The 18,999-nt window shown below is 41.4% G+C and overlaps 1 protein-coding gene across 1 annotated transcript; it reads right to left on the reverse strand.

The window, feature by feature from the left end:
• Positions 1-1,241: 1,241 nt before the first annotated feature.
• GRXCR2 (glutaredoxin and cysteine rich domain containing 2) lies at positions 1,242-13,003 on the reverse strand. Its single transcript, XM_039256693.1, has 3 exons — positions 12,668-13,003; positions 6,432-6,659; positions 1,242-1,424 (listed from the first exon to the last, which is right to left on the reverse strand). Exons 1-3 carry the CDS (start codon positions 13,001-13,003, stop codon positions 1,242-1,244), a joined length of 747 nt encoding a protein of 248 aa, XP_039112624.1.
• Between the last annotated feature and the right edge of the window lie 5,996 nt (positions 13,004-18,999).

The following is an 18,999-nucleotide window of genomic DNA, read 5'->3' on the forward strand; positions in this document are numbered from 1 at the left end:
TCAAAAAATATTTTCATCTTTTTATTAGAAGCATTTATGTTTCCTGAAAAGCATTCATTGAATTTTTTTAGCAGGTGAATATCAGAGAGTAACAAACAAATCTTGAAAAAAAAATCAAGTAATGAAAATCAAAATCATCATAGAAAAGCCATGTGTCTTAAAACATAACAGATTTTACAGGGTTATTCTCAAGGGGTAAGGGATGTGGTGTTAGAGCTACAAAAGTGCATTAACGAAAGTATCTTTCTAATTTTATAACCAACTTTAAGAGGAAAGAATTACCTTTAGTATGTGTATTCACCGAAAGTAGAAAGAGAACTCTTAAAAAATCATCCTTGGTTGTTTTTTTTTTTTTTTTTTGAGGTTTCCAATAGATAACTATAAAATATCCAGTCTTTTTTGAAAGAGATTGCCACTGTATCCTAGATTTGAAATACATTTATTTATTTGCTGATAATTCAGGGGCTGGAAGAAGTCATATCACTCACACATACATAAGCACCAAATTTATCCTAAGTAGTTCTGACTTGGCTTGTAACTTCAGCAGTTTAGAGGCATAGGCAGGAGTGTCTTATCTCATCTGGTCTTAAGAAGCAGCACTGCTCACTGCGTGATTATTACCCCAACACATCACATAGGAGAGACTCAGGACGTGGAAGGAAACGGCCCCCACAGTTTGCTCACCTTCAGCATGAAGCACCTACATGTTGTTTTGTTTTCAGTGGCTTTCCAGCACATTCCGAATCAGGCATCCCTTTCCTCTTCTGCTTAATTAAATATTCAATCTGACCACTAATGACCTGAAATGCATTCTAAGCAACAGGAACTCAGTTAAACAGAAACCCGCCGTTTTTACTCCGTTCTCACGGCATAACTTTGCAAAAGAACTCCCAACCAGAAAATGACTTCAACCTGCTGCCTGAAATGTACATTTATTTGCTCACTAGTGCAAGGAAAAAACTGAGCTAAGTCAAGTAAGATACATGCACTCGTTCCTGGAAGGATAATTTTAGAACCTGTTTCAGAGCCCACTCTAATTCGAAAATGCCTCTGCCACTAAGAACCACATGGAGATGTTACCAGCCTCACGAAATGTCATCAAGTAATTGAGTTTTGCCAGCGGTGGAAGTGGCTGTAGCCACTGTGGCTTCCTTGCTGGGAGAGGGAAGAGAAGGAGAGGGCGGCGTATTAGCAGTAACTTCAGGAAGGATGCGATAACAGCGGACATACAAAGCCACAGGCTATTGATTGCAAATCTGGCAAGGCTGCAGGCCGTTCTCATTGCAGGCAGGGCACCGCAGGGCCCGATAGGACTCCTTAAATCTGTTGGCCAGCATGGAGAACTTGCTGCCGTGGCACAGAGAGCAGGTGGCACTGCCTGACCCTCTGCAGTGAAAACAGTTGTCCTCGGGAAGCTCCCCTTCCTGCAAAAGACAGGTCAGGGTTTAGTTAGAGACCACTGTTCAAATACAGGATGAAATAGCACTGGGCTGCCAGAAAGTCAGAGGCAGAATGAGAGTAGAAAATGCTTCCCACAAATGCCAAAGAGGGAACTGACCAGAGGCACAGAATCCTCGCTGCACTGTTATCAGAGAGGATTTCCCTGATGGAATCTCTAGGACACCATCCCCTGCTAAGATGCCTTGCACTTTGCAATTGTATGTTCCTCGCTGCCCTTGTCACCATCTGATGTGTTATTTCTGTGTGCTCCGTCAGGACAAGGACCTACTTTTCCTCACTGCCAAATACTAACAGTGAACAGTTGCAGGGTGCCTACGTGATGCCATGCGCTGTTCTGAGGGCTTTCTCTATATCAATCCATCTAATCCATACAACACCCCAGTGAGGTGGTGCAAGTATTAACATCCTTGCTGCAGATGCCCAGGAGTCCTGTCCCGCCTGTCGTGCCTCAAGTACAGCAGGTCTCATCCTCTACTGAACGCTCCTGCTGACCAGACAGGAAGCTCTCTGTGCTAGTCCCGGTCATCATCACTGCCAAGACTTCTAGTGCAGTGCCTGGCACAGTATGCGCTGTTCACATGCTTGCCAGATGAACAAACAAAACAGTGATATCTGGAGAACTCTTCTGATTCTTTCTTTTTAAACAATTTTTTAAATGTTTGTTTACTTTTGAGAGAGAGGGAGACACAGAATCCGAAGCAGGCTCCAGGCTCTGAGCTGTCAGCACAGAGCAGGTACGCAGGGCTTGAACCCACAAGCTGTGAGATCATGACCTGAGCCGAAGTTGGACGTTTAACCAACTGAGCCACCCAGGTACCCCAAACCCTTCTGATTCTTAAATCCTAGGACCTAACAAGATGGTTGAATCCACTGGGTGCCTCCACCCAGCTAACCCAGCTTTCTTTTATAATTTAAGAATAAAAATAATCTTGAAAAGGGCGGCTTAAGTTCTGAAAATAGTTCCATTGTACTGCAAAGTGCCTAAGAAGATGCCACATTTTATTCATTCTAGATTTAGGAAATGGAAGTGATCAACCAACTGACAAAAACCTAAATGTACCCTTTTGTTAATATTTTATGGATTGTGGCCATATTTTAATGAATCAACAATGGAGAAACTTGTTTTCTTCCCTTAAAGTATTCAAAAGAAGTGTATTTGCCAAAATATTCTTTAAGGAAATGGTCACAGTTCAGTTTTCTGCCAAATCCACATGTTTTTGATTTGTACTTGATCCCAGTGAGATTTTAATGTTGTCAGTGCTGCCAAAGACAGTACAGTAAATTCCTACCATCATGCTATACACACCATCGCAAAACAAATTTGCACAGAATATCAGGTTCAGACATGAAAAGATTAATGAAATGATCTGGTGCACCTGCTTGCAGAGAACAAAAACAAATCATCAATTAAATTTTATCTAATGTCACATGGTTATACGAGGTAGTATTAGAAGCCTCCATGGATTTTCCATCACCCTCCTTCCAACCATCTGCCCTCAGCACGTCATTTAATCGGTTAATGATTAAATCAAGGGCTACTGAGCCTCTATACAAGGCAAGAGGGATAAAAGGTTGTCTTCCTTCCTCAGCATTTTTAATCTCTTCTAATAATCAGTAAGAGGGCTTAGAACATAGCTGTGCTGCACAGCTTAGGTCCCCGAGAAGCGACAGACCTACCCAAACCACCTACTAGCTCCATGGCCAAGGAAAGGGGCCTCAGCTGTCATACTGCAGACTCAAAGGCTTGTGTAGCCCCGAGGACGTTAACAGACACCAATCTGGAGGCTGCTCCGCAGAGTGGTTAAGATGATAAGATTGGTAGTCAGGTAGATCAGGGTTTGACCCTGGCTCTCATGACCTCTGGCAAGTTACCTAACTTCTCTGGGCCTTAGTTTCCCCAGCTAAAGAATAAGACTGCTAACAAGAACCCCATCACAGAGTCCTTGTGAGAATGAAACAGACTAAGGCATGGAAAGCACTGGGCATGGTGGCTGGCTACCATGGGTCCTCAATAAATGGCCATTGTTGTTGTTGTTTCAAAGACAAGAGCACATAAGGCATAAAGAAGTCCAGATGAGTTATAGTCTCAAATCCACCAAACATACGGCCAGATTTTCCCCTTCCGTATTTCACTGTGGCACAATTCAATTATTCCTTTCCTTTCCTTTTCTGATTAATACAGAGGGTCAGCACGGCCTGGCAGTTAGCCTTGCCCTTGCTCTTTCATTGAGGTTCCCACTGCCTCCCTGCTCCATGTAACACGACAAAGAGTCTCCCGGTCAGAAGGGGCTCCTTGATGTTCTCTGACCCTCTTTTTAAAAATAAAACCTGGCTGGGCATTTATTGTATGAGAGATTTGGCAAACAAATAGCAATTTAAAGCAGACTTTAAAAGACAGGCAAGGGAAGTATAACCTTTCACGGCAACTTTCTGCTGCATGCCTCTGTCCTAGTTTACGGTATTACGGCCCCAAAACATGGATCTCTCCAAACTGAATTTAAAGATAATTGTCACGTCAGGCCTGTTGTCACTTTTGCATTCAGGCCAGCAGTGTGACCTGCATTTTATCATTTCTGGCTCCTTTCTGAAAATATATGCCCCTACAAATTACAAAACGGTATGAAAGAGAATAGAATTAATGAATTTTCAAGTGGGCAAGTAATTCTTTGGGTCACAATGTTTAGCAGTCAGCCCACTGCTAAGCTGGGTTCTTTTTTTTTTTTTAAATATTTTATTTATTTCTGAGAGAGAGAGAGACACAGTGTGCACAGGGGAGGGTCAGAGAGAGAGGGAGACACAGAATCTGAAGCAGGCTCGAGGCTCTGAGCTGTCAGCCCAGAGCCCGACACAGGGCTCGAACCCACGAACCGTGAGATCATGACCTGAGCCAAAGTCGGACACTTAACCGACTGAGCCACCCAGGTGCCCCTCAGCTGGGTTCTGAACAGTGCTATGTAAAAGAAAAGAGAAGGCAGAGGTGCAGCACTTCCTTACTAGCTGGCACTCTGGTTCCAAATTCCAATACTCTTTCCAGCAACATTTAACTAATATTTACTGCGCACCTACTCTGTGCTCTATTTTTATTTTTATTGGTTTAAAAATTTTTTTAATGTTTATTTATTTTTGAGAGAGAGAGTGTGTGAGCGTGAGCAAGAGAGGGATCAGAGAGAGAGGGAGACACAGAATCTGAAGCAGACTCCAGGCTCCGAGCTGTCAGCACAGAGCCTGACGTCAGACTCGAACTCACGAACTGTGAGATCATGACCTGAGCTGAAGTCAGACGCTTAATTGACTGAGCCACTCAGGTGCCCCTATTTTTACCATTGTACCACTGGAACTACTCTGCCACACCTAACATATATAGGGCCCCTGTCCTCATGGAGACAAAACTCTAGTGTGTGATAGCAAACATTAACCAAATAACTACACAGCGGAGAAATTTAAGACTGCAGCTGTGAGGCACTCAGAGGGATTTTATCCTCACAGAAGCCAAGTGAGGCCCCTGTGAGGAAATGATGTCTCCATTTTCAGGGGCTAAGGGGAAGGCAGTGGGGAATCTGGAGAACATTCTAGGCATGAGGAAGTTGCCTCTGGTAGGAAAGGGCAAAGAACATATGAGGCAGGGTGTCTGGGACAGAGAGAACAAAGAGAGATGTGTAAGAGGAGAATAAACAGTCTAGGAGGGTCCAGGCTATACAATGCTTTCTAGAATAAGTGAGAAGTTCTGGTTTTATTCCAAGCGATGAGATGTCACTGAACGTTTAGGGTGGAGGAAAAGAGTGGTGAAAGGGTGACATGATATTTACATTTTGAATATATCTTATTGAGTGTGAGATCAGATTGGAAAGAAACATGAGTCATTGTGAGCAGAACTTTGGTAAGAGTCTTTTGCCAGAGTCTGGTCATGACTTTCTCATTCCTGTCCTCTAAACTCTACCAGGGTGGGGATATCGCTCATTTTGTCATGCCAACCCGTGGGAGGTGACAGTGAGTCCCACTGAAAGCTTCAACTCTCAAGAGATGGAATCTAAAGAGAGAGAAAATTCGTTTCTGCTGCTATCCAAGCTTTTACTCTCTCAGCTTACATCCATCAAAATTGCTTTTCCCACTCCCAACCCCACACTGTGAACTAATGAATATCATCACTCTACCTCCTTATCTGAGCCTGTCTGAGCAACAGTTTCCAAGGTGAAGAGTGCACAGCTCAGAGGTGTGTGGGGGAAAAAAAAAATCCTAACTATTTACATTTACTTTTTGTCTTAAAAAGGCAAGAAATTAAGCCTCAGTAATATCTTCAAAATAAACTGTTATACTAATTTTTAACAAACTGGTCGACACTGGCACCTTTACCAGGTCAGGCAGGGACCAAATATGGTACTCAGGGCACCCTGGAGTAAACATGATGTAAAGTGACCTCACTGCATGCAAAGTGACAATGGTGTCCCAGGTCACTCATTTACTTTGAGCATATCGCAACATACTGAAGTTCTCTTGTCGCTGGTCTAGTAGACTTACAGACAATACTGCTTAATTGTAACTAAACTAGTCTCTACAAAATCTGGACATGTGTCTTGATAAGATTTCTTCAAGGACACTGGATTGAGGACAAACCACTAAGAGAAACACAAGCAAACCCATTAAGAAAAAAACAGAGCTGATTTTTTCCACCTCTGGAATGAGCTGTTCTTTGCCATATCACAGAGTGAAAACAATGAATACCTAAGTGGCTCTCAAAAGAAGTCATCCAAAAAAATGAAAATTGTGTGTATTTGAAATACACACATAACTATCTTGTTACTGACATACCATTAAAATACAATAATAAACTTAAAATTCTTTAGCATCTTTAACAGTTAGACATCTTACGTATTTATATTAAGTTTTCTCTAACGTAGGGCAAAAATCAAAACCATTTGGGACCACTCCTCTAGGCCCAGCTCCAAGCAGAACAGTGAACCATTCTGACACACCTGTGGGTACTGGTTATGGGGGAATGTGCTTTCCGTGTCTGGCAAATGCCCATCGTTCTGGTCGCTGTCTCCATAGATTTCTTCCTTGCGCATTAGAGACTCTTCCTCAGCTTCCTCTTCCTTCTGGAGCATTTTCCTCATGAAGTCTCTCTTGTCCATGGGGGTTCGGATGATTTTCAGGTTATTGGTGTAGATGATTATCTTTCCAAAATCTATAATAGGTGGGGACTAGAGAAACAGAAAAGAGCGTGGAGATTTAACACCAATCACCATATCCGGGGCTGCAGAAACTATTCAACACCCCAGGCAACAGGAGAGAAAGAACTTGTAACCATCTAGTACTTAGGATTTCAACAGACCCCAAAGCTACAAGTCACACCCTGGTTTGTTCACTCTCTATAAAATCCCTAAACACCGGATTCCTTCCCCCTGTTGATGGTAACCAACCAAAGCTGAACTAATTGTATAACTAATTGTATAACTGCAGGGCAGGGCAGGAGCCAGAACTTCTATTTCCACCACATACAAGAGTAGCTGATGCAGGGCTGGGCACAGTGAGGTTTTAATAAATACAGAAGAATGCTGAAAAAAATAAATAGCTCTCCAAAAGTTTTATGCATAAATGATAATAGACAAAATTTACTGAATTATTATCATTATTTTATTCTAGTGGATAGCATTTATTTTGTGTCAGACACCACGCTAAACATTTACAAACATTACCTCACTCTCCCCTCAGGCATCCCTTGAGGTAGATGCTATGATTTCTACATTTTACTGATGAGGAGACTGAGGCACAGGGAGGTAAAGAGCTTCCCAAGGTTCAGTTAGTCAGGGTCTGTGGCTGGGATTCGAACCTCAGTCTATTTAACTCTAAAGTCCATATTCTTAACACCTACCCTGCACTATACATAAGCATCTTCCCCCCAAAAAACCCATAAGATCGTTATGGGTCACGTGACCTCTCAGAACCTCAGTTTGCTCCTCCGCAAATGAGGTGAAATCTAACTGATGGGCTTCACCACAGCCAAAGTGATGATCAAACCAAAAAACAGTATCACAAAATACTGTGATACTGGGTGGTAAGCAGGTGCTGTCCTGAGCCTCCTGAGTGCCCTCCTGTTACCCACAGCTCTCTTCAGGTAACCTCTAATGTCCCTAAAGCTAGTAATGTAGTGGTTATCGTTCGGGAGCCCACATTTCGGGACCCTGCCCCAATATTCTTCTTCCTTCTGTGCTGATTGGGCAGTGCTCCTGTGGTTAAATGTTTGGACTCCCATCCCTAAGGCTAATTATATCAACTTCTAGGGGTAGGGGGTACAATGAAGAATACATAAGACAGGGTTTCCAAAAGCTAAAAATACTATACACTGGTGGGCACAGTTACTGCTGCTGGTATTAAAAACTGTTCAGTGGCAGTGCACGCATAATCATGCTACACAGTTCAACACTCCAGTATGAAACACTCTGCCCCACACTTACAGAACTGGAGAAACCAAATCTATTTAGATGCCACAGTTAAGCAGTCTCCTCTTTACAACCCTAACGCATTCAGTAACAACTCGGCTTAAACAGGACTTCAGGATTCAGGCCTTCTTCCTTGAAACACCCACAGAGTTTTCTATCATTATTTATGAAGCCACAAGCTTCCTCCTTGGCCCTGTTTTCTCTCCCTCTCTTCAAGGGATCGTGTGGCAGCTTCCATTTCCTATTGTTTGGGGCTCACTGGGCTCCTGTTTCACACTCTGGACTATCAGTTTCTGAACATCAGCAGATAAAGATGCTGGCACTTCTGGAAGGTTCCATTTCCACTTCCACTAATAGCCAGAGGTTCAGTTACTAGGGAGCTTTTTTTCACACATAGAACTTGTTTTCTTGGGATGAAACTCTTTACAGTTTATTGAAAAAAGAAATCTGTCCAGCCCTCTGTCTCTAAGTTGGTCAATATATGAGACACCCAAGATGGTAAATTTATTTTTAATGTACTTCAAAGAAGGAGGGTCCCAAATCACCTTTAAGGTGTGTTTAAGTTTTAGTCACGCTGACAGCCAAGTTCTTCCTTGTGTCTAAGGAAACGCTCTGGGTGTAACTGAAGTTCATGTTATCTGGTTACGCCCCATTGCCTGGGAGGAACACCCACTCTTACATTACAGAGGGCCATGAGGAAGCCAGGAAATTTTTGTGTTTCCTGCCATAGTGTCCAGAATGGCAGCTTACGTGACTGAGCTTCATAGATGCCCTGACAGTAGAGGGAACATGCCTGCAGACTGCTGTTTAGACACCAGGAAACCTTTCCATGGCTCTGTGTTTAAATGCAGGGACACTTTACTGGTTCTTAGAAATGCAATGGCTTTGGAGACAGGCAGGCCAGAAGCCAATTTCTCCATGCAAGATTTGTAAGTTACTAAACCCCTGTGCACTGTTTCTCCAATTTGTAAGATTCTTTCTCTAGAATTACTGTGAAGATGAAATTACATAATATATACAAAGTATATGCTTAGTAAATGCCATTTCCCTACCATTTTTTAAATGAACCTTACAAAACTTCAGTTGGTTTCAATTCTTTAAGATATTCAGTAGTTTATAACCAGTTTCTCTTTCTCCATCACATAAAAGTTTTTTAGAAAGACTCAGTATTTCTTTGATAAAAAGGTCATTATCACAATGGTAGGGAACATTTGCTAAGGACATCCAATGTTTCAGGCACAGTGTTATTCTTACATACAAACTTTTTTTTATCACCACAACAATCTTCATAAATAGATACTTCTTTTTTAAAGTTTATTTATTTTGAGAGACTGTGTGCTCATGCAAGCAGGGGAGGGGGGGACAGAGAGAGAGAGAGAGAAAGAGAGAGAATTCCAAGCAGGTTCTGCACTGTTAGCATGGTGCCCAGTGCAGAGCTTGAACTCACAAAATGTGAGATCAAGACCTGAGCCAAAACCAAGAGTTGGATTCTTAACTGACTGAGCCACCCGGGTACCCCATAAACAGATATTTTTATTACTCTCATCTCACAGGTGGTAACATTAAAGCTCCGCAAGACTAAGTGGTTTGCTTAAACTCCCACAGTAAGTAGGTAGAGTGGACATCAAGTCTAGGTCTAACAGACATCAGAGCCCCTATTTCTTTTTTAATTATTCTATTTACTGTGGTAAGATATATATATTACATAAGATTTACCACCTGAATCATTTCTAAGTGTACAGACAGGTCAATGGCATTGGTACATTCACACTGTTGTGTAACCATTACCAGCAGCCATCTCCAGAGATTTTTCATCTTCCCAAAATGAAACTCTATACCCATTAAATTCTCACTTCACCCCTTCCCCAGCCTCTGGTAACCGGTGCTCTACTTTCTGTCTCTATAAATCTGATTGCTGTAGGTACTTCATATAGGTGGAATCATATAATTATCTTTTTATGACTAGTTTATTTCCCACTTAGCACAATGTCTTCAAGTTTCATCCATGTTGTAGCATGTGTCAGAACAGCCATCCTTTTTAAGGCTGAATAATATTCGACGGTATGTATATATCACATGTTATTTATCTATTCATCTACTGATGGACATTTGGGTTGTTTCCACTTGTGAGCAATTGTGAATAAAGCTGCGATGAACATTGGTGTACAAATACCTGTTCAAATCCAGAGTCTTTACTTTGAATTGCTGTGGTTAACTGCTGCCCAGTGCTGTTTCACAGCCAGTGTTTACTAGGGTTTATTTTACAACTGGATTCGCTACTGAAATATCAATGGCTTTCCAGCTCTCATTTCCTTTTTCATGAAAACCACACTGACAACGTGTTCAGGGGGTGGAGCTGCAGTAATCTGTCCTGATCCCCCTCGAACCCAGAGGCTGGCTAAGACTGGGAGGTAGCACTAGATCAGGCATCAGTGAAAACAAGGACGACTGGATCACGCAGGAAACCAGATGAACAGGAATCGAACTCTGGAGTACTGTGTTTAAACCAATGGTGTGGGGGTTCCTGGGTGGCTCAGTCAGTTAAGCGTCCGGCTTCGGCTCAGGTCATGGTCTCACAATTTGTGAGTTCGAGCCCTGCGTCGGGCTCTGTGCTGACAGCTAGCTCAGAGCCTGGAGTCTGTTTCAGATTCTGTATCTCCCTCTCTCTCTAACCCTCCCCTGCTCACACTGTCTCTCTCTCTCTCTTTCTCTCTCTCAGAAATAAATAAAAAACATTAAAAAAGAAACGATGGTGCAGCACTGCGATGATGACTTAGTTATCTGGTTTTATAAGTCCTTACCAAATCATACGTTTACATACATGTCAAGTTTGACACATGACCTATGATGGTCAAGTGGTCCAATATTATCTACCATAGGCTTATACAAGGTTTGTATAAACTACAACTTTGTAGGCTAAACCTACAAATAAGATTCAGTTTAAAAGAGATACTGTAAGTACAAAACATAGCCGAGAACCTAGGATATAATAAGCACTCAATAAATGGTAACTATTACTATAAACATCGTCATTATGATTAATGGCCTTATTCTCTAAAAAGGAGCATTCCAGAGGGTCAAAACCATGAGGCATCAGAAGAGCTGGGTCCTTATTCTGACAGTACACCTAATGACCCTCTAATACAGGTAGATCCCTTAACAACATGGCACTCAATTTTACTCATCTGCAAAATGGAAATGAGCATATTTTGCCTTTCTCCTCAAGGCTGTAGTAAAGACCCAATGAAAAAGTATATTATTCAGTGATCAAGAAGAATGAAATCTTGCCATTTGGAACAACGTGGATGGAATGTGGATGTATGACGCTAAATGAAGTCAGTCAGAGACAGACAAATACCATGTGATTTTACTCATATGTGGAATTTAAGAAACACAACAGATGAACATAGGGGAAGGGAAGGAAAACTAAGATAAAAACAGAGAGGGAGGCAAACCATAAGAGATTCCTAAATACAGAGAACAAACTGAGGGTTGCTGGAGGGGAGGCGGGGGGGGATTGGCTAAATGGGTGATGGGCATTAAGGAGGGCACTTGTTGGGACGATCCCTGGGTGTTACATTTAAGTGATGAATCACTGGGTTTTAATCCTGAAACCAATACTATACTGTACATTAACTAACTTGACTTTAAATAAATATTTTTCTAAAAAAAAAGAAAGTATGTGATATTGCATTGTAATCCATAAGTCACTGCACTAACATGAGGGGTTGTTCACTGCAGCTACCTTTGTTATCAAAAAGAAACCTGGTATTATCTTTGATAAATGTGGACTGCCCATAACTTCAGTTGCACCAAGGCCAGAAAGGCCAATGCATTTGTCTGCCATAGAGAAATTATCTCTTCCCTTAGGAAACTAACAATAAAAATGATTAGAGACTAATTATCTGAATTTCATACTTTAAAGATAAGAGCATTTCCTGGTGTCCTATTCATTAATAACCTGGCACATTATATAATTGTATTTAATCTTAAAGAAAAAAAAGGCATTCATGATCCCACCGGCAAACATACACATCTCCTCTTCATTCTTAGAAATCAGTGAATATTTTCCAAGGTCTTCTAGCTTAAAAGAAAATCATGTATGTGCTTTTGATTATCCACAGTATTGGGGAAGATAATCATATTAACATAAAATACAGGTTTCAACTAAACTATTAGCTCCAAACTTCTTCCCCGTGTAACATTTCCTCTGCTTGACTTGCTTTTCACCATTTCTTCCCCGGACTCCAAGCACTCAGTGTTCATGCTAACACACAATGGATAGGCAAAACAAACAAACAAACATTTCTTAAAAGCAGGCAGCAGGAGGGAGAGAGGAAATAAAACAAGACATGGAAAACCACAAGCTGAATAACTGACTGGAGTAAAACGAGCACCTTCAAACACTCGGCTCTTTCTGGAAACAAAACAACCAGTTGTCACATAATTTCCTAAAATGGCAGTCTGGCAACCTGAAAACCACTGCATCTCTATTAAATTTACTTACCAAGATAACCCAGCCGATGACCCAATTACAATTTACTACCCTGGATGGAACTGAATACTATGTACGCTTACTGCACTCTCCAATAAGTAGTCAGCAAGCGTGTTATTTTTGTTCCAGAAATATTATTCCAGCAGTGGCTTCCCATTTGGTGCACCTATAGGTCTGGTTGGTACTGGAGCATGAGCAACGTACAAATGTGAACCAGGCCTTTTTCTATACACATTTTAGTCCTTAAAGTTTATACATCGTGTGCAATACCAACCTTATGGTCATTTGCCTTGTAATCATTGAAGAAAGACTGGCTGCCCGCCAAAGTGTAGGCATTGCCCTCTCTAAAAACGCTGATCCTCTGAGCAGTCAGCTTAGGGGAGTATGGTTGGGGTTTGGGGGTCTCCCCAGACCCATAAACACCATCCATTGGTTCAAGGGACTCTTGGAGAAAACTGTGAGGGTATTCCTCCTTTGGCGACTCTAATTCCTGCCCGTCCTCAAAGACCTGCTTCAACACTCTGCCACTGTAGGAGGAAGAGATTTTAAATCGTACTTTCCGTTGTTTGCTGTCACTCTTCTGGTTCAGCGTCTTCTCGGGATCCTCCATCAGTAGAAATTTCACCCTGTGGTTTCCAGGGCTCAGCGCAGCCTGTAAAACTTAGGGCTCTGAAGAGAAGGCATTTTATGTTCTCTCCTCTTGCATATAATTAATTCAGGTTGGTGCTGGGGTGTGGTCAGTTTACAGCAACTGACACCCACACATTAAATATTGATAGATCCTCATGCAAAGGCAGGCGATCGTGGGTTTATGGAGTAGAGAGAGCACAGCATAGGACAAGAGTGGGTCCCCCTGGATCCCAAACTTCCCCATAATTTCACCCAAACCCTGGCTTTTCCTCACCTGAGCAAGAATTAAGTTTAATTAGACTGAACAAGTACCAATTCAATAAGGATCAGTTACTCCATCAGCTAGCAAGCGTCTTATTATTCTTACCAACTACTACAACCTAGGGAACATTTAATAGATGCTAGAGATTTTTACAAGCATTGCCTTACTTTGTCCTCACAATAAAGCTACACTGGAAGTATAACTGTCCCTGTTTTACAGAGAGGAAAGTGAGGCTCAGAACTGCTTCCCCGTTTGTCTACTCCATTACAGCTAGGTAAGAAACAGAGCAGGGATGAGAACCCAGTTTTGACTCCAAAACCAAAGGCCAGTCCACTAAGCCAAAAGTTTTCAAGCTGTGTCTTGTGGAGCCCTAGACAGGAGGAAACTATACATCCCAGATTCCAGGCCTTTTACTCCTGTTAACCAGAATGGCTACACTTCATATTTATTTTCTATTTGAGATTTCATTTGCAAGCACAGCACGAGGCCCCATTGCCTATTGCAGATAACACACAGTAAATACCTGACACAGTGCAATCGTCACTGTGAGGAATACCAGCACAGCATGCGATGTGGGGCTTGTGAACGACAGCCCTGTATTCTAGTGTAGGAAATGGACCTACCATATATGAAATAACAGCCTCCTGCTTGGTGGGCAAACTGCCCACTGCTGACTCCTAGAATAGATATTCTGGGAAGACAGTGGCCCCGAAAGAGACAAAGATGCAAGATGGCCTGTGGAGGAATGAGTGGCGTCTAAAGAGATGGCTTGGATATGAAAAGCTGAAATGGTGGGGGTTGAGATTTTCTCTCCTCTTTGTTGATGATTTCATCACTTACTCAGTTGTCCACACTGACTTGTCTTGTATTCGTGCAGCCATTCCTATGGATTCTATCACCACTACTTTCTTTTGTCCACCCCCACCACTGTGACCCTAGGTCAACCCCTCATCACTTCTGTTTTCAAGATGGCGACAATCTCCTAATGCCTTTCCCGCCCATCCATTCTCCACATTGATGCTAGAGCCATATTTTAAAAAACTATCTACAGATGTCAGTCTCCTATATAAAATGTCTTAACCTAATTTTGTAGCAGACAAAATTCATCAAAACCTGACTGTCCCTTCACTTCCACCTTCATCCTCTATCACTCTTCCAGATGCTGCCTGCAAATGGTGTTCCAGGCACAGTGACAAGCTCACGTATTTCTTAGAACCACAGGTTTCTGTCTCTTATTCAGGGTTCTATTTCCTGATTGAAATGCTATGCTTCTACTCCTCCTTCAAGCTACACCTCAAATGTCACTGCTGGAAAGTCTTCCCACTTGCCCCAAGTCAAAGGCCATGTAACTGTGGCCTGACCACAATTAACTGTGTCTTACTTTCTCTTACCATTCTGTGTTTCCCTCTACTGAACTGTAAACATCTTAGAGTCAGAAACAGTCTTTTCTTCTCTATCCCCAGTGTTTACCAAAGTAACTGGCACATAAGAGAACTCAGTCAATAACTGCTGAATGAATGACTCCCAGGCAAGAATAATCAGATAAATTAAACTTGGAACAGGAGTTGAGCATATTTTACAGAGAATAGGTAGGACCAGAAAGTAGTCAAGAAAGACATTTATATTTCCACCAAGGAGGAGCTTCACAATGATCAGGTCCTGTGTAATCAATGCAAAGAATAGGAAACACACACACACACACACACACACACACACACACAAAGAGAAACAGCATTTTTAAAATAGAAAGATGTGCTCTTCCTAACATCAGAATATACTTTCCTCTAGGTTTCCTAGGGTGCAGAGCTGCCTCTGAGGTACCATGAATGCACCTGTAGCCTCCTGTGGGAGGCTGATACATGGGTCCCTCAGCCCTCAGGACAACCAGGTATGGCCTCAGGGTTCTAGGTGGTCATCTCTGACTACATTAGCCTCATTCATTGACTCCAGCATATAGAATAAACATCATTATCTTATATTATTTGACAAAAAATGGATTCGAAACAAGCAGCACCAAATTAGAAGTGGTTAGGAGTGCTCTACTGATAGGAGTTCAGGGAGAGACTTTTACAGAGAAAAGGCAGAAGTTAGAAAATTATTGATTGGCTTTTAGTGACTGTCCTTAGCACTTTGATTTCATAACCATTAGGCTTCGATTGTGGGTTACATGGCTCAGCAGGCTGCCACCGCATTAGAGCCACATGGGTTTGATGGCCTCCTTCTGTAATTAACTTAGCAATTCCTCCATTTTGGTCATGCTCTTATACATGAGAGACTGACCAAACATCTGGTATTTGTGCTACTCTCAGTTACCACCAACACTAAGCTGCTCCGGTCTCACTGCAAAACTCGTAGGGAATGACATCAAATCTGGTAAAGAACTGTTATTGGGTTCCTCTCAGTGTTCATCTGGTTTCTGTTTCTTCAAGCACAGTGAGAGCCGTCTGCTGACGGCTGCGAACATGCACTTAAGACCTCTCAGAGGACAGAGCACGCAAGGGAGACTGAGGTGGTAACTATGAGGAGGATAACACCAAGAGGCCCAAGTATACTCGTTAGCCAGGGCACTCATGAACCAAACCAGCTGATATCAAATAAATGACAAAATGTCCCTACAAGGGCATCACCCTATGTTAGCTAAGCAACATATTTATTGCTTTCTTGTATTTGGTATAATACCGGAAGCACTGATTCAGGTATAGCAGGAGTTATTTGCTATGACACAGACTCCTCTTTGTCAGGCCAATAAGCAATCTGAAGCAATTCTACTATCTAAAACCACAGTAACTGGGGCGCCTGGTGGCTTAGTCCGTTAAGCGTCCGACTTTCGCTTGGGTCATGATCTCGCGGTTCGTGGGTTCGAGCCCCACGTCGGCTATGGGCTGACTGCCAGCTCAGAGCCTGGAGCCTCTTTCGGTCTGTGACTCCCTCTCTCTCTGACCCTCCCCTGCTCACGCTCTCTCTCTCTCCCAGAAATAAATAAAAAATATTTTTAAAAAAATAAATAAATAAAACCACCTTAACAGGAAAGTTAAGGGACTTTTGCTGTGCAGCTATGGCCAGATTGGTAGAGTCAGTGACAGTGCCAGAATTAAGGAGCATTGTCGTTCCATGCTTTAACAGAGAGAAAAAGCAGGCAGCAAAAAAGCAAAAAGAATAAAGTTTTAATGCCGGAGATGAAGATCTTGATCTGTGAACTTGGGAGAGCTGTCCACTCAAGATGCCTTCTGTTTTTGGGAAGGAAACTCCCTAGTCTATATTAATTTTATATTTCTAGCTGGTGTGCAGTTCCGAGTATCTGGAGGAGCCCCTTCTTTTAAAAAAAAAAAGTTTATTTATTTTGAGAGAGAGAGAGTGTGTGCATGTGTGTTCATAAGTGCACACAAACAGGTAGGGGCAGAGTGAGAGAGTAGAGAGAGAATCCGAAGCAGGTTCCAGGCTGTCAGTGCAGAGCCCAACATGGAGTGTGATCCTATGAAGTATGAGATGACCACCTGTGCTGAAATTAAGAGTTGGACGCCTAACCTATTGAGTCACTGAGGCACCCCTGGAGGAGAACTTTTTAACAGGGAGATGTGGACCCAAGATTAAAGTTCCTGAGTTTTGACTTGTGTACAGGTAGTGCAGAGGACCTGGCCTGGTCTCTTCCAAGGAGGGTTCAAGACAGTCTTTGTTATTAGTGATTCCAAATAAGAAGGATGGGAGATAATTGGAAACTTTCGACTGGAGAGTTATAGCCACTAGAATGCAGGATCCACTGCAGTTTATAGGTATATAACAAAACCTCAAAGACAATGAACAGGACTTGAATCTGATGTCTACAAGTTTGTGTATCATTTCCTATGAAACAAATTTTTCCCCTTCAGTCACCCTCATCGCTCTCAAAGATCAACACAGTAAGACTAATTTGTTTGCAAAATAAGTTTAGTTTCATTAAATTTGGACTAATGATTTACATAAATGCAGCAAGCACAGTGATCAAACATCTAGGCTCTTTTTAAATCTGCTTTGCTGGACTTTTTCATAATGAATCTTAGTCTGGACTGTTAAAAGCCTCTCTGGACTAAGAAACCAAGCCAAGAACCCACCATCAGACTTCATCTGGAATACCTACAGATTTGAATGAATTCTTCTCTTTTTAAGGTATCCTGATGGTTCCTGAGGACTACCAGGAAGTGACATCCCTCACCCTGCTGGTAAGTCTATTGAGAACCAAGCAAGATATCAGGCTAGGTTTTTCCAAGAGCCTTTTATTGGCTGCATGAAGTCAACTTTAGTTCCTTCAAACTCTCTGGTCATATGTGATTATATACATATTCTCAAATATGACATTCCTGTCAAAGCTTTGGTAACACAACCAATGTTTGCAATTGAGTCCTGTTATAAGGAGAAAATTTTCTACTGAACTTATGCAAATAATTATACTGCCATGAAAACAAGAATACTCAATAGGTTTCTGAATTCTGGAGGGTTCCAATAGGAGTAAAAGTAAATGTTTCAATTATGTTTACAAAGGCCTACTTTACAAAATTACTCTAAGTCACACAGAGTTTAAGAAAAAGATAAAAAACTTTCCTTACATCTGGAAGACAAAGAAAACCTAAGGAATCAGCAATGTTTCAAAGAAACAGTTGTAAAAATTATATAACCATCCTCATCAATTCATTCAATCCCATGTTATTAACTGTTGTTCTGCCTGACTCCAGTTTTTCCATTAGTTCCCAATATTCTTACTTAGTTCAGTTTTATGAACTTAAAGTTATCAGAAACCTATATTCTAGAGTCCTTTCCATGAATCTCTCTGAAGATGAAGTACCTTTGCAATAACAATAGAGTAAAATAGTAATTGTCTATATGTGACAAAAAGACTTAAAAAATAGCCATGGTTATAGATCTGATGGAAGTTCATCCAATAAGTAAATGTTATTTCTGTCACATACAATAATTTCAGATAATAGTTGGGCAATGAGAATATTGACAAATTTCTAGCAACTTTGAATAATTTCTGGAATATATGTATATATTAGTAATAAACATTCATATGCATATAACCTAAGAAGGTTTATCATCAGTTATTATTTGATAAGCTTTCCACATAATTTGACATGCCAGGTAAACCTAGTTAGCTTAACAGCTCTCTTTTACAAGGTGAAAGGCAAATCCATTGAGATTTCCTTTTTCTTTTTGTTAAAGTGTAGTTATTTATTTTAAAAGACAGAGAGTGCATATGTGCTAGCAGAAGAGGGACAGAAACAGAGAGATAGAGAAAGAGAGAGAAAGAATCCCACTCCACACTTCCAGTGCAGAGCCTGACGTGGGGCTAGGAGATCATGACCTGAGCAGATCAAAAGTCAGATGCTTAATGGACTGAGCCACCCAGGAAGCCCCTTTGGGATTTTCTAACGACCTTCTGGGAAATCTCAAAGTTACTATGAGGTCAAAAAGACTGCATTTACAATGTAATTTGAGGAAACTGTCAAAAGGTTTGAACATTTGGCTAAATAGAATCTCAGATCATTATACAATAATATTTAATTATCAATTTAAAGCAACAATAGATTAGACTTTAAAGACAAATACAGAAAGTTATATAGTTGTGAACAAAATTTAGCTTTTTTAATATTGAGACGACTGTGTTTTGTTAAGTAATTAAACATTTGATAAAAACAAGTAAAGAAACAGTAAATTATGTTGGTAAAACTCAAACTCTTTGC

The sequence above is a fragment of the Hyaena hyaena genome, unplaced genomic scaffold (assembly GCF_003009895.1).
Source record: "Hyaena hyaena isolate Hyena2069 unplaced genomic scaffold, ASM300989v1 scaffold_585, whole genome shotgun sequence".
Lineage (NCBI taxonomy): Eukaryota > Metazoa > Chordata > Mammalia > Carnivora > Hyaenidae > Hyaena > Hyaena hyaena.